Genomic DNA, 14,856 nt, shown 5'->3' with positions numbered 1-14,856 from the left:
AAAAAAACTAATTTTGCCAAAAAAATGTGTTTTACTATGGAAGGCCGGGGACTTTTCAATTGACTTATTATATCAATATTGCAACACACGATCACTCACCCTATCGGTATTATATGTTCCTAAACAAATCAATCATTTTAAGTACCGTACCACGTTTGAGTTTCTAAATATCCAATTAAAAAAAACAAAAGTATCAAAATAATGAATCTGATATGTTTAGATTAAAAAAATTATTTTAAGCAAAATAATATGACTAATACAAGCAAATACAATGGTCTACGAGTAGCATAAAAATAGTTCGTAATTTATCATATTCCTGTATCAAAAAACACTCCAAATAACAAGAGAACTTCAGCGAATATGATGTTTTTGAAGGTGTAAATTTAATATTAATAAATCTATTGATAACGTTTCCAGCAATATGAAAAAAAAATAAGATGATTAATGCCATTGTCTAGACACATGTATAAGTACTATTGAACAATAAAAATAAAAACAAAATTGATATTTTCTCATCAAGATCATCAACTTTCCTAAACTAGATAATATCATTTTTATTAACTTTAATTTATTAATTTTAATTAAGTCGTTAGTCTAACATAGGGATGTTGGCCACCGAAAAAAATATCGATATTTCGATATATCGATATTTAAAAAAATATCGATATATGGTTTTCGATATTTAAAAAAATATATATATCGATATTTTAAGAACAAATAAAAATTGTGAAATATTAGTCTAAAAAAATATATATTATTTTTAAATCTCATCAATCTCAATCAATAAACGTTTATTAAAAGACATATTTAATTTAATCTGAAAAAATATCGAAAAATATCGGTAGAAAAATATCGATATATCAGGAAAAAAAATATCGGCCAAAAATATCGAAATTTTTTTCAGAAATTATCGATATTTCGTTATGTCGATATTTTTTCTGTACCCCTAATCTAACATTAACTTAAATACAACTCAAATGGGTTGGAAGCTGCTTGAAAAGAGCAAAAATTATGTAGAGTACAACTGATTTCTGCACGTCCATTCAACAGCCAGTGTAAAATTATCCACTCACCGCTTGACACACAGTAACCAAAATAAAACTGTTTACTAAAGATCTGAATTATTAAACAAATTATTGATAACAAAAAGGTTTAAAATTAACCAATATTGCAATATTGCAATATAAGTGTTTTTTTTTGTCTATAAACTAGTGTGTTTAAAATAGAGTACGCTTAAGTACCAAACGATTTAATGAATTGTTTTGAGAGCTCATTCGACAGCTAGAAACAATTATAAATGTTATCCAATAGATTAGGCTGATCAAAACATGTTATCAATCTACTGTGCGAAATATAGCGTATAGGCATTAAGCAAATATCGTATGAATAATAAAAGTAAAAATATAGATTCATTGTCTGGTCGAAATATAAAATAAAGATGATACACAAAATACTTTAAATTGTGTGGCAATTACCATAATTAATATTATAATTAATAATTTAAAACGAAGAAAAAAATGTATATACATCTCAATACATTGTAAATGATTCTCAAACCGCATGAGTGCGCAAGTCCAACAAGGAAAATGATCCCAGTCAGACCTGTAAACAGGCTGGATAAGACCGGACGTCTTCTAGGATGATTTCTAAAGTTGGTCACTCGCCAGTCGGTAGGTTTCATATCGAGAACCATGGTTAGGAGCCCACGTTAAGCAGTGGCTTCAGTTTATGAAAAACCTAGTTGGTAAAAAGGGCCCTTAATTATTAAAAATTAATTATTTTTTAAACAAAGAACTACTGATACTACAAACTACTGATCCCAAAATCTCTCAGAACTCGTATCTAACACAAATTTGGGTGATATTGTGCAATTATATTTTCATTCGGTAATGTTTCTGTAAACCGTAATCTTCGTTCGACTTTTATCAAACATAACAAACATATACAATTGTCGAGTGTTACAGAAAAATATCTCTGACGTGCTGAGTAACTTGTGGGCAGATTAATGAAGATTATATCAATACAAATAAATCAATTGACGATTACAAAATACATGATATAACACTCTCACGGCCATATCGCTTATCAAACAACACATTAAGTCATAACAACATTTTTACTTTTTTATAAATAATATAGTGACACCAAATAATATATTGAATGATAAAATGTATCAAACATAGTTGTTCATAACAGAATTATCTTAATAGACATTTATTATGCTTAGTTATATATATATATATATATAATATTTTTAACAAAAAAATTTAACCGATTTCAAAAAATAAACAAGAAACTCACTAAAAATTAATAAATAATCAAACTTTTTACGGATTTTTAATACAAAAAAACGATTTAAAATAAAATATGTACAAAATAATCGTTGTAATAACTATATAAAAACATATAACTACACGTATTTTATATTCTACTATATACAGACAATTTAGTTTAATACCTACCTAAACCTATTTATCTATTTAGAATATTATTTTAACTCCTACCAATTGATTACTTTGAAGTCGGTACAAGCAATAAATTAGATTTGTTTTATTCGCATTTTAATTTTTTTATATGTTACAAAATTATATTATTATTTTTGTGTTGTCTCAGCTGTCAGAGATTAAATATATGAAATGTATAAAAACACTGAGCAGTTTTTCATACAAACATAATTTAATACAATTATTTCAAAGGAAAAGTATCGAAGAGCTCTAATGAATCTTCGGGATATTGCTGGTAAAAAAATACAATTTTTAAAAGCATGTAATAAAATGAAGGAAGACCTATTATTTGAATTTTGTATTTAGATGAGACATGGATATTTCAGAAAGGGACCAATTTACCCAATAGTAACTCATGGCAAGATTATAATAAAAATAGTGCTATGACAATAAAAGTTGAGGGAATAATAGTTGATTAATTTTATTAGTCATAACATTTATTAATAATTCATTACAGATATATTGTACTTCATGATGGAAACAGAAATGGTTAAAAACAGCTTCGGTTTAGATTGGAAATTAACAGCTTAGTTATTCACTTGAATGAAACTTTCTGAATATTATATGATTCAATGCTGCCAATTTCTAAGACAGGGGGATGAGAGTAGAAACAAGTAAAGGTGAGTATATAATTAAATTATGATAATTTTATGAAATGTTATTATAAAATGTAAAAGATTTATGTGCAGAGATATGTGTGCAATTGTTCAGAATATACATGAACATTTGGTAACAAGTCAGCGAAAACGATGGCAAAGATCCATGAATTAGGCTTCGAATTGCTTCCTCGTGCACCGTATTCTCCAGATCTAGCCCCCAGCGACTATTTCCTGTCCTCAGATCTCAAAAGAATGCTGCCTGGAAAGACATTTTCGTCGAATGAGGAGGTGATCGCCGAAACTGAAGCCTATTTTGAAGTAAATGACAAATTGTATTACAAAAATGGTAACGAAAAGTTGGAGAGTCGCTATAATCAGTGTATTCCTTGAAGGGAATTATGTTGATTAAAAAATCCAGTTTTGCCAAAAAATTTGTTTTACAATTGCTATAATCAGTGTATCACCCTTGAAGGGAAATTTTTCCAAAAAAATGTGTTTTACTATGGTAGGCCGGAGACTTTTCAGTTGACCTGTTATATGTGCCAACTGCTTGTTGCGTCTTTTATCAAAAAAGTTCACTAGATAATTTTAATAAATATTCCTAAAGTAATTAAGATAAATAAAGGAATTAATAATAAACTTTTATTAAAACATACATATTTACATTTATAACTGTAGGCAATATGCAAACTAACCTAAACACCAAGAATAACGAACCATCTAGAAAAAATATTACAGTTTAGAAAAATTATTAATGAAATTAACAATCGCCCTTAAAACATTCCAATTAGTTGTTAATAAAAAACTACATTTTGATTTTATCATTACACGTGTTTATTTGTTCTTACAGCTATAGTACATTGAAGGTAATATAAAATAAAAAAGAAGCTCACACTTTCATAATGCAATGATAAAGAATAAGATAATAAAAGAACATAAGAGAAAACTAATATTTTTTCACTTTTCTAGTAGTTTTTTTTTCTCATTTTCTCATTTTCGTTTCTATACCTATAATTCACTATAACTTTTACTAACTTCTTTATATAAATGACAATTACAATTAATCCAATCAACAGTGGGACTAATACAAACAGTGCTACGTCCACGAGATAATACTGATACCATGGTAAATTAATTCCACCTACTCGAAGATGACGAGCGCCATTGTTCCTCACCACATATTCCATCCAATAAACAGCCGTATCCAGTGGCTTCATAGGTCTGTCATGGAACAGTTTCGACGTTCTTTGGGCGTTATCTTTGTATTTTGGATTATTCAACAATTCGTCAATGAGACTATTTAAACGTTTTTCCGTGAAGTCATTGCCATGATAATCGAGTTTCAGAGCATATCCGGAATACACTGCCCGCTCGGCGTTTGCTGGTTGGTCACCAAATACCGGAATAGCCAAAATTGGTACACCGTGATATATCGTTTCTATTATACTCAGTAGTCCCCCGTGAGTGATAAATAGTCTAATATTGGGATGAGCTAAAAGTAAATTCTATATTAGGTCATGTACAGGTAAAATAATGATTAGTTTTTCACCAATCATTAAAAAAATGAATGAATGAATATTATAGGACAAATTACAGAAAAAAAATGAATATTACAGGACAGAACGGAATCTGTTGAGCTCGGGGTATCTAGTGCGCCATCTGCAATATAACGCACACGCTCTGTGATATATAGGTGCATGAAGCATTAGATGAAGCGGAGAGGTAAGGAAACCAAGCCACCCTCGCTTTAGTTGTTGACCGGCATTTGTTTTTGATGTTAATGCGTCATGCTGCAGATTTGATGCCAAAAGTAAAAAACCTTTCTTCACCGAATTTGGTTTAAAAATTACGAATGTCGTCATACGGCCATCAATTAACTGTATTATGATTTAATCATAATTACTGTTAATGGCATAAGCGACCTCTAATTTGTGTTATGGTGTTTGTTTACACTATATTTTATGTTATATGAAAATATTTAATCACTATACGCTTGAAAAAGAGAAATTGTGCTGTTATAAAAAAATGCCTTTAAAATATTGTCTTTTTTATTTACTTTTCGGCTCACGAAAGAAGATTACAAAATCATACTAACGTGGAAGCAATACAACTGCTGAACAGCGCGCAGGATGTCAGGAGATTGAAGCGAACCAAACCATACGAACTTATATAAAGTGTATATATTTAGTGCAAACTAGAGCTATAAGTTTTTATAATTTTATAATTGAGGAATACATATTGATGTATTTTCTCGTACTCGTTTTGCTTGTTAATTAATCCAAGTACATAGGAAAAGTAGTAATAAATTAATTGTAAATTAAGATTGCACCAAGCGTATCTAATAAAAGTGTTATAAAAAAAACTTTTTGGCTGTCCAGGGCGATTTTTGACCAGTATTTACATGTTGAAATTGCTGGAGCATGGTTTCCATAAGCTCCACATAACACTCGATGACCCTGAGCCACCGCTTTGTCAAAGTAAAGTAAAAAGTAAAACTTCCCTCAAAGGCGATTTACTCGATACAAATTCAGATATTTTCAACACACTGAAAAAATGTTTTGCATACACTTCGACAAATGACAAATACTGAAAAATGAAATCTGCCAGTGAGGCTTCAAGATAAAGCTGGTTGCAAATGTACCCGATGCAATTTAATCCAGAGCAACACGATCTGTTATAAATTCCTTAAAAATTTCTGTATAGGACTCATATTTGTTCAGTAGTTGTATTTATATTCAGAAAGAAAGATAGAAAGAGCATGACATGCATCATTGACGCACTTGAGGAAAATGTCCATAGAGCTATTTATACACGTTCTCTAATACAATAATTAAAAAAATTGTATATAGGTGTAATTTTAAATATTAAATTAAACATTAACAAATAACATCCTATGTAATAAAACCTCTCAAAACATAACAAAGCTTAAATATTACTATACAATCATTAAGATGACTATGAAGTGCCTGAGCGAATAGCCCTTTTAAATTATGTTAATAAAAAAAGATTTTCTTTTAAATACAAAAAAAGTTCAGTTGAAATATTCTCATCTAACAGTTGTGCGGGTATTGAAAATTGACTCAAATGTAGAGTACCTAGTGGATTCTAGAAATCATCAATATTACTTAGATGCTTGCATGTATTCTGTTTCATTTTCTCACTTTGAAATATAAGTTAATCTGGAAAATCGGTAGAATATATATAAATCTAAATATTTTCCATCATTCTCTTCATTTCGAAAAAGTATACCTATCTAACCATGGCTGATCGTGAATCGAATTAAAGAACTGGTAAATCGGTATGCAGAACTTCTCATTCGAGCTTGTATCTTCACAACACTTGCAAGATTTCGCATTATTATTCAAAACGATAACTTTGCCTATGTTACTCACTATTGCTGGTTTCTTTTGCAACAAGACGTCATTCAATTTATATCACTAGACATCAGCAATTTTATTTGATAACAGCTCATAACATAATGTACATTGCTGATCTCATACTATACACAGCAAAACTTTATGGCCCCGAATGTTTAAGGTTTATAGTTTACATTGATACTTCGCATATTCACCAATAAATATGTCTGATCAAAATTCATGCAAGCACCTAATAAAACAACAATATCGAATTTCGAAATTTCCAATATCAATATCAAATTTCAATATCCAATTATTATTACAATATTTTTAATTCAAAATGAACCGCTTTTCTTAGTTGAAAGTATAGTTTTATATTAGAAATGTACTGATATTAGGAGAAATAAAATTTACCATTATCGAGTAAGAATCTGAACCGGTGTTCGCCAAAGAGAGTTTCCACCTTTGTTACAATGAAAAATAACCGACGTAATAATATGAAAAAGTATTTATATACATACAACATACATTATGACCCACAATGTCAGTCCAACATGACAATGCAAATTTCTTTTCAAATATAATAACAAATCAACAAAGCTGATCTACTGCTCGCTTATTTGACATATTTGTCAAATGAAAAGGAAAATGTTTTCTCCACGACTTCTTAGGAGAAATGACCATTTTGATGGAATACACCTTAATCAGCAGAAAAAACGTGGATTAAAGTCATAGCTAACGACCTTAAGAGTAGAGAATAGGTAAAGAAGTTTAAAATCCCGCAATGCCAGCAGCAGCATATTGGTTGAAATATAGACACTCCCCTAAGCACCTACTACGTTATCATAATGATGATTGTCGATAAAAAAATAATTATATTACCTAAAATATCCTGCTGTGGTAACCATTTCTTGATCAACATATTTGATGGTTTCCCAGGTAAATCCTCCTCGAATTTCCAAATAACCTTTTGTTTCAACCTCCCCAAAACATTCACTAAAATTTTCTTCCTGTCTTCGGGCATGTCTTTACCTTGCAAAATTGACCCCATGTTGAAGTAAATGACACCGTCTTTAGCATCGTCCAGGAAATGTTGCAAATCCTGAGGCAATTTTTTCGGTGGATCGATATGGTAACCACCAATCTCCACCATATTAGGCACTAAAGGTTGCGGTGTATAGATACTGGTATGAGAATTAAGTAAAACTAAAGAGACATTATTATATAGATCTGTTATTTCAGGAGGATTATTGATGACGCTTTCTAGTATCCGCTGATGTACTGGTAGAGTATGGTACTGTGCACACAAGTATTCGGCCATGTAAAGAATAAGATTGTATCTTCTTTCCAGAAAGGTCATTGGTTGTTCCGGATTTCCCGGCGTATTATAATGCCGTATATAGGAGATCTCGTTCGGGTTACCAACAACAGAATTAATCAAGTTATTTGGACCGACATCGGATAATATAATCACTGGACAGTTAAATACAGCAGAAAATATTTTAAGAGCGTCGTTATGAGAATGTTTCATAACAACTGCATCGTATTTTTCATTAGAGTTAAGAAGCTGCTTTATTTTTGGATGATGCATGGTATCATTAGAACTCTTGAAAAGTATGCTCGACGCATATCCCAATATCGTTATCGAACTTTCTTTCATAAATTCAAAGATATTAGTATCAACCATTCCCTCTGTAAATGAATATAAAAATTATTATGAGAATTATTATTATAAATATTATGAGAAAAACAAACACAAAAAGTTGATTAATTATCAAAATATAATTAAAGCTTTAAAATCATATACTGATGCTTCGACATAGTTATCGTTAATACTAAGGCTTGATGGATAGGGTGGGGCAAAAGTCCCACTACTATTTTAATTGCCCGCCATCTTGGTTGTGTGATGTTTAGCTCAGCTTGGCTTTAACCGTTGTCTTGTGTAGACGACCAAATATTATTATGGATAAAAATATGCCCCAAGAACGAACAGAAATAGTGACAATATTTATTGAAAATAATTTATATTTATTATATTTAAATATAACCACAATTTATGGTTTACATGCGAATTTTCGACAGTACGGTACGACAGCAGGCATAACGCTGAAAATGTGGCTCTGGTGCGCGATAGTGTTTCAGAGTCTGCAGAAACATCAATTTGGAGACGTGGTTCCCAGTTACATATTTCTGTACGCAGTTTAAGGCGAATTTTGAAAATGATTTGAAAATCTTCCCGTACATAATTCAATTAGTCCAAAAATTGCTATAGAGAGATCCTGAACAACGAGTTGAGTACAGTAACGCAATCCTAAGAATGTCTGGTGAAATTGAAGATTTTTCGTCTAAATTGATAATGAGCGATGAAGCCCATTTTCTTTTCAGTAGCCACGTCAATTAGCAGACTAGTCGGTTTTGGGGAACACAGAGTCCTCAATTAATTCATGAAACATCATTGCATCTACTAAAAACAACTGTATGGTGTGATATTCATGCTGGAAACATCATTGGTCCCTTGATTACTAATAATACAAATTGAATTACTGAATGATGTTTTTCCACGAAGACTAATTTCGCGAATTGGCGATTTAGTTGGCGATAAAATCAAAGTTTATGTGAATAAACGTCGTCACGAAATTGAAGAAATTCAGCCTCAGGTGTTGCAGCGGATATCATGCAAAATATCTTAAAAAGAGCCGAAAGTTGCATAAAGAATCACAATTACCATTTAGTCGATATAATGTTTCAATCGTAACGAAAAAAACGTAAAAACTAAATAAACTTTTTATGAAAACCAAACTTACTTATCATTTCTGTGAGCAAAGTTATAGCTAATCAAAATGGTAGCGGGACTTTTACCCCACGTTGTATAATGATTGTAATGGCTGTGTCTAGAATTGTCTACAGATTTTACGGTATCTCCATTGTTCAATACTGAAACTGACACGTGTCTTGAATATTGCAATAGGGGTTAAGATACCCTTTTATATGTTATTACCAGGCAAAGATAGATTGCTTTTTGTATTGAATTGTATAATACAGTGTTTTTCCTTTTCTTTTAGTATCAAATAATTCCAAAAATAATTTTGATCTTTAATAATGAACGTAAATAATTGAATACATCGATGTTGTTAATTCGATACTAAATTACTAGGGGAATAAAATGTATTATTCAATATAGTATAGGTATAGAGAAACTCAACATTTAACATTTTTCAATGTAGTCACCTTCGGGCTCTACACGCTCTTGCCAACGATTTGGAAGCGTCAACCCATTGAGCACATACTCCTAACAGGTCAATTAAAAAGTCCCCGGCCAGACACATAGATGGCGCTACTACAACTAAATCCATATCTTATTTAGTTAGCCCTAACCGTCAAAAGATGCGTGTATAAATTTGACAGCTGTCGGATCATTAGTTTGTGAATTATAACATTTCGTGTGAAGCAACTTTTGTTATTCTGAAAAAAAAATGGATAAAAAGGAATTTGGGGTGTTGATAAAATATTGCTTTTAGAAGGGAAAAAATAGAGTTAAAGCAAACACTTGGCTTAAGGCCGAGTTTCCGGACACTGCCCCAGGAAAAACAACCATCAAGGATTGGTATGCTAAGATTAGATGTGGTGAAATGCGCACCGAAGACGGTGAACGCAGTGGACGCCCAAAAGAGGTTGTTACCGACGAAAACATTAAAAAATCAACAAAATGATTTTTAATGACCGTAAATTGAAATTGAATTGAAATATCAGACACTCTAAAGATATTAACTCAACGTGTACATCATATCATTCACGAATATTTGGGTATGAAAAAGCTTTGTGCAAAGTGGGCGCTGCGCGAGCTCACTTTTGACTAAAAACAAAGACGAATTGATGATTCAGCGTAATAAACCGGAGTTTTTGCGTCGATATGTGATAATGGATGAGACATGGCTCCATTATTTCATTCCCAAGTCCAATCGACAGTCATCCGAGTGGACTGTACACAATGAACCCGCTCCAAAGCGTGTGGAAACGCAACAGTCGGCTGGCAAGGTTATGGCGTCTGTATTTTGGGATGCCCATGGAATAATTTTCATTGACTACCCTGAAAACAAAAAGGACCATCAATAGCGACTATCACATAGCATTATTGGACCCTTTGAAGGACGAAATGGTCGAAAAACGGCCGCATTTGAAGAAAATTAAAGTACTGCTTCAGCAAGACAATGCACCGTATCACAAATCAGTGAAAACGATGGCAAAAATCCATGAATTGGGCTTCGAATTGCTTCCTCATCCAACGTATTCTCCAGATCTAGCCCCCAGCGACTATTTCCTATTCCCTCAGATCACAAAAGAGTGTTCGATAGGAAGAATTTTTCGTCGTATGAGAAGATGATCGCCGAAACTGAGGCCTATCTCGAAGCCAAGGACAAATCGTACTAGAAAAAGGGTATCGAAAAGTTGGAGGAACAGTAGATTTGACGAACGTAATACATATCTATTAATACAAGTTTTATTTTGTTTTGAGTTTAGTTTGTTAACATTCCATTAATTTTCCTAAAATATTGATAACCGTTCATATTGTGATTAATTATTTTTGAAAGAGAAACCTAATGTGGAACTAAATGTACTTCCCAATGAAAAACCAACATGTAAACAATAAAAATGTCAAACATAACTGAACTAAATTCCTACTAAATCCCAACTAGCCAATCATATAGTACATTTTGTTCTATTGTTCATTGTCCTTATAGACTGAATATTTTATCGAAATGCTCATGTGCAGAACAAACCCATCATATACTACATCTAGTTTGTTACCCTATGGCATTTTACCCTCACATGGCTGTAAACAAAAAACTCTAAATAGCGCTATGCACGACATCTATTAGAAATCCTTTCTAAGTCCAATATTCCTTAGTAATCTCAATTTTATATTTATCTTATAATATGTATGTATAATCCATTCAAAACAGTAATGATACATGTGATCAATATGTGTCTATCAAAATTCATTTTACAGTCATACAATATTATCCTTCTCATTTTATTTTACGTAAAAAGAGATAGAATGCTGTTAGAGAAGTTCGAACATGTAACCGAAAGAGCCTGTAAAAGTTGTCCATTTATCAAACGTCTTCAAAATTCTTCAAAATATTATAGTTACGGGTTATAAACCGGAAAACGTTTTAATAAATTGCAATCGCCGCGGTTTTCATTGAAAATATTTTTGTACGTTGCAGCTGCACTGAATATTAGTACGGGCACGGTCACTAAAGTATCGCAAAAAATAAAAAACAATATAACCATAAATTCCCCGAAAAAACGTATTTATGCGAAACACGTGACGAATCATAATTAACTTGATGTTAACTCTACTAGAGATCAAATATACGAAATGTATAAAAACAGAAAGTAATTTTTTTAATCGAAACATAATTTAATACAATTATTTACAGCTATTTGAGGGGTGTAGAACATCCCTTCATACACTCATTGGGTAATATAGAATTTAAATGATGTAAAGATAACCCACGAAGGGGTTTAATAGAACTTCCAGAGATTGTTTTTAAAAGAATACAATTTTTAAAAACATATAACAAAATCAAGGAAGAGTTATTATATCAATTTATATATTTAAATGAGACATAAATATTTCAGGATGGTAAATTTGGTTGCTCATGGCAAGATGATAATAAATATTTTAAAGACAACAAAAGTTGATGGAAAAAAGTAAACGTTGAAATAACTATCAATTAGGTTTTGATAGTCATAACGTTTATTAATAATTCATAATTCATGTCTGCAACATATAGTTCTTCATGCTTTTCCTCCAAGTCCAAAGGTGACTTGGAGAAATGAACCATAACTTGTTTCTGCAGTAGTTTGAAAATCAGCTTTTAAAGAACTTGGAGGAACCATTACTTATTGTTATATACAATGCACCATATCATAGTACACTGGTGGAGAAAATCCCAACAAGTGCATCAACAAAGGCTGCAATTAAAGAATGACTTAAAGTACATAAAATAAGTTTTGAACAAACCATGTTAAAGAATGAACTAATTCAAATTGTTACTCGGCAAATATAAATGAAATACTTAATTGCATTTTATGTAATTTACTTTTTTAGAAATAAGCCTGAGAAAAGGTACATGGTAGATCAGATTACTGAACGTTATGGCCACAGGGTATTACGTATTCCTTCCTATCACTGCATATTTAATCCAATTGAGTTGATATGGGGTATTTCAAAAATTGCAATTTTGCTTATGCAATAAACATTCAGGTTGAGAAAGATATTCAAATCAGAACTGTCTGGATTTATGGAAAGAGGCATTGTCGAAAATAACACCTTCGGTTTGTGTGGGCTCGATCAGACACATTGAAAAAGAAATTGACAAATGGTAGAATCTTGAGCAAGTTTTTGATAGATTAGAAATAAACAGCTTAGTTATTAACTTGATTAGTATTTCTGAAAGTGACAGAGATTGAATAAAACTTAATGAATGTTGGTTTATGATTCAATGCTGACAATTACCAAGACAGGGTGATGAAAGAGGAAACAATTAAAGGTCAGTATACAATTAATATGTTTTAATTGTAGGAAATTGTGTTATAGAGTGTGAAATCTTTATAAGCACGTGTGTTATTATTCAGGATATAAATGAACGTTTGGTTAAAATGTATGAGGAGAAAAATAATACTAACTGTTTTGCAGATATGGCAAATGCATGAAGGAGAATGCAGTGATTAAGTGTAGTTTTATCAAGAAATATTTATACAGGTAGTAACAGGACAATCTAAAGAGAAATATGGTAATATCATAATGAAAGGAAACATTGCATCGAAAGAAACAAGAACTAAGCGTAAAGCTAAATATGCTCTCTAATGAACGTAAAATACATTACTCAGATATACAATTGTTAATTAGGTGGATTAGGTTCTCGGAGGATACCACTACATAAAAAAGCGCCTAGAACTCTCCTTATACTAGTGTGGAAAAAAATTCAATGTGTAGATAATAAAACTTTTCTAACCTATAAATTATTGTGGTTGTATATTTAAATGTAATTTTAAATTATTCGATAATATATGCATTAGATGTACAATAATGTTAAAATAAATTATAATACATACAGTTTTGTTTCATTATTTTATTTAGATTAGAATGTTGTTATATGTCCAAAATATACTAAAACGCAGAGTTGCTGCGGCAACATTGCGATGTTTTGACAGATCACGTGTGTCACTACTGTTTTGAATAGTCGATACATACTATATATTGATATATATTTATTGTATATATGTTATACTATACGATTAGTACTGTACTTGCTACGGACTACACTGTGAGCTGAGGTCTCCATCTGCTAAGAATGGTGTTGGGATGACCAGTTATTACCCTCAATATTGCTGTTTATCGCCGTTCAACAAGTCTTTTTTCCGTAATATAAAAGTTTTTGACAAAAATAATAGTTTTCTGTTTAATTCCCCTTTACAAAATATAACTTATATGGACACAATATTTCCTTTATTAGTTACTGTTTCATTTTCAAAAGCAACCGAACCAGATTTAACTAAACACAAATTATTATTTTTAATGAAATGTTATGATAATAATTCGTCGAACATCATATATTAAATAAAAATAAAATGTATAAAATTAAATAAAAATCAATGCTAACCGCTAGTGTCAACATGAAGATCCTCCAGTATCAACTCCGTAAAATTGCCTTTAGTTACCAGTGGTTTTTTCTGTTTGATGGATGAAACAAAAGTGACATCATGGCCCGCATCCGCTAAAGCCCGCATCAGTTTGAAACCCAAGATGTAATGACTACCACCTGCATCTGGAAATAAACCCAAATACCTGGCTGATTGTACTGAATAGCACGCACTGAAAATAACCAACGCAATTTTCCACATAACTTTGTCTTTTAATTTATATATTCAGAATAAAATAACTTAATGTATATAATACGATTGAAACCTTTATATAAGATTATACGATTCGAGATTAGTAGATATACTATCAGCACCTGGTTACTTGATTAATGGACAGGATGACATGTATAAGTCATAACCGAATGTCAAGTATGAAGTGTTCATGAAAGACTGTCTTGGATATTGTAGAGATTGTCTTGATAAATATAACGCAAATCGATTATGTAGCGTGTGTAGTGTGTTACTATGTATAATTTCATGTCCCACTGACAGGTTTCACTTTTCGGTATGTGACATTCCGTCCAAGTGTATGTGTATGTTAATGCGTTGAAAATATCTAAATTTGTACCGAGTAAATCACATTTACGATAAGATTTACATCAATTTAAGAAAAGAGACGACCAAAGGTCGTCAAATGATGTAGACGCCTGTAACTTATCGCAATCATGCTCAATGATTGATTGC

At 31.4% G+C, this 14,856-nt stretch overlaps 2 protein-coding genes across 2 annotated transcripts in view; both read right to left on the bottom strand.

The window, feature by feature from the left end:
* The window catches only part of LOC143206226 (cytochrome b5 reductase 4), a 227,083-nt gene that overhangs the window by 161,066 nt on the left and 51,161 nt on the right, over nucleotides 1–14,856 (bottom strand). The gene's annotated exons all lie outside the window — the stretch shown is intronic.
* On the bottom strand, nucleotides 3,914–14,426 carry LOC143206390 (UDP-glycosyltransferase UGT5-like). The gene is made up of 3 exons (XM_076419043.1): nucleotides 14,133–14,426; nucleotides 7,342–8,151; nucleotides 3,914–4,595 (listed from the first exon to the last, which is right to left on the bottom strand). Exons 1-3 carry the CDS (start codon nucleotides 14,371–14,373, stop codon nucleotides 4,069–4,071), a joined length of 1,578 nt encoding a protein of 525 aa, XP_076275158.1. The 5' UTR covers nucleotides 14,374–14,426; the 3' UTR covers nucleotides 3,914–4,068.

The sequence above is a fragment of the Rhynchophorus ferrugineus genome, unplaced genomic scaffold, assembly GCF_030347505.1.
Source record: "Rhynchophorus ferrugineus isolate W39M unplaced genomic scaffold, kcgeb_rfMv2 rfM1, whole genome shotgun sequence".
In the NCBI taxonomy this organism is placed as follows: Eukaryota; Metazoa; Arthropoda; class Insecta; order Coleoptera; family Curculionidae; genus Rhynchophorus; species Rhynchophorus ferrugineus.
This window is presented reverse-complemented; position numbering and strand designations above follow the sequence as displayed.

Bases quoted from the DNA above. Each gene is read 5' to 3' on its own strand.
- LOC143206390 (XM_076419043.1), bottom strand. From the start codon at position 14,373: ATGTGGAAAATTGCGTTGGTTATTTTCAGTGCGTGCTATTCAGTACAA. The intron at 8,152-14,132 runs GTTAGCATTGAT...ATTCATTTACAG, and splicing joins TCTTCATGTTGACACTAGCG to AGGGAATGGTTGATACTAAT. The intron at 4,596-7,341 runs GTAATATAATTA...ATTTACTTTTAG, and splicing joins ACCACAGCAGGATATTTTAG to CTCATCCCAATATTAGACTA.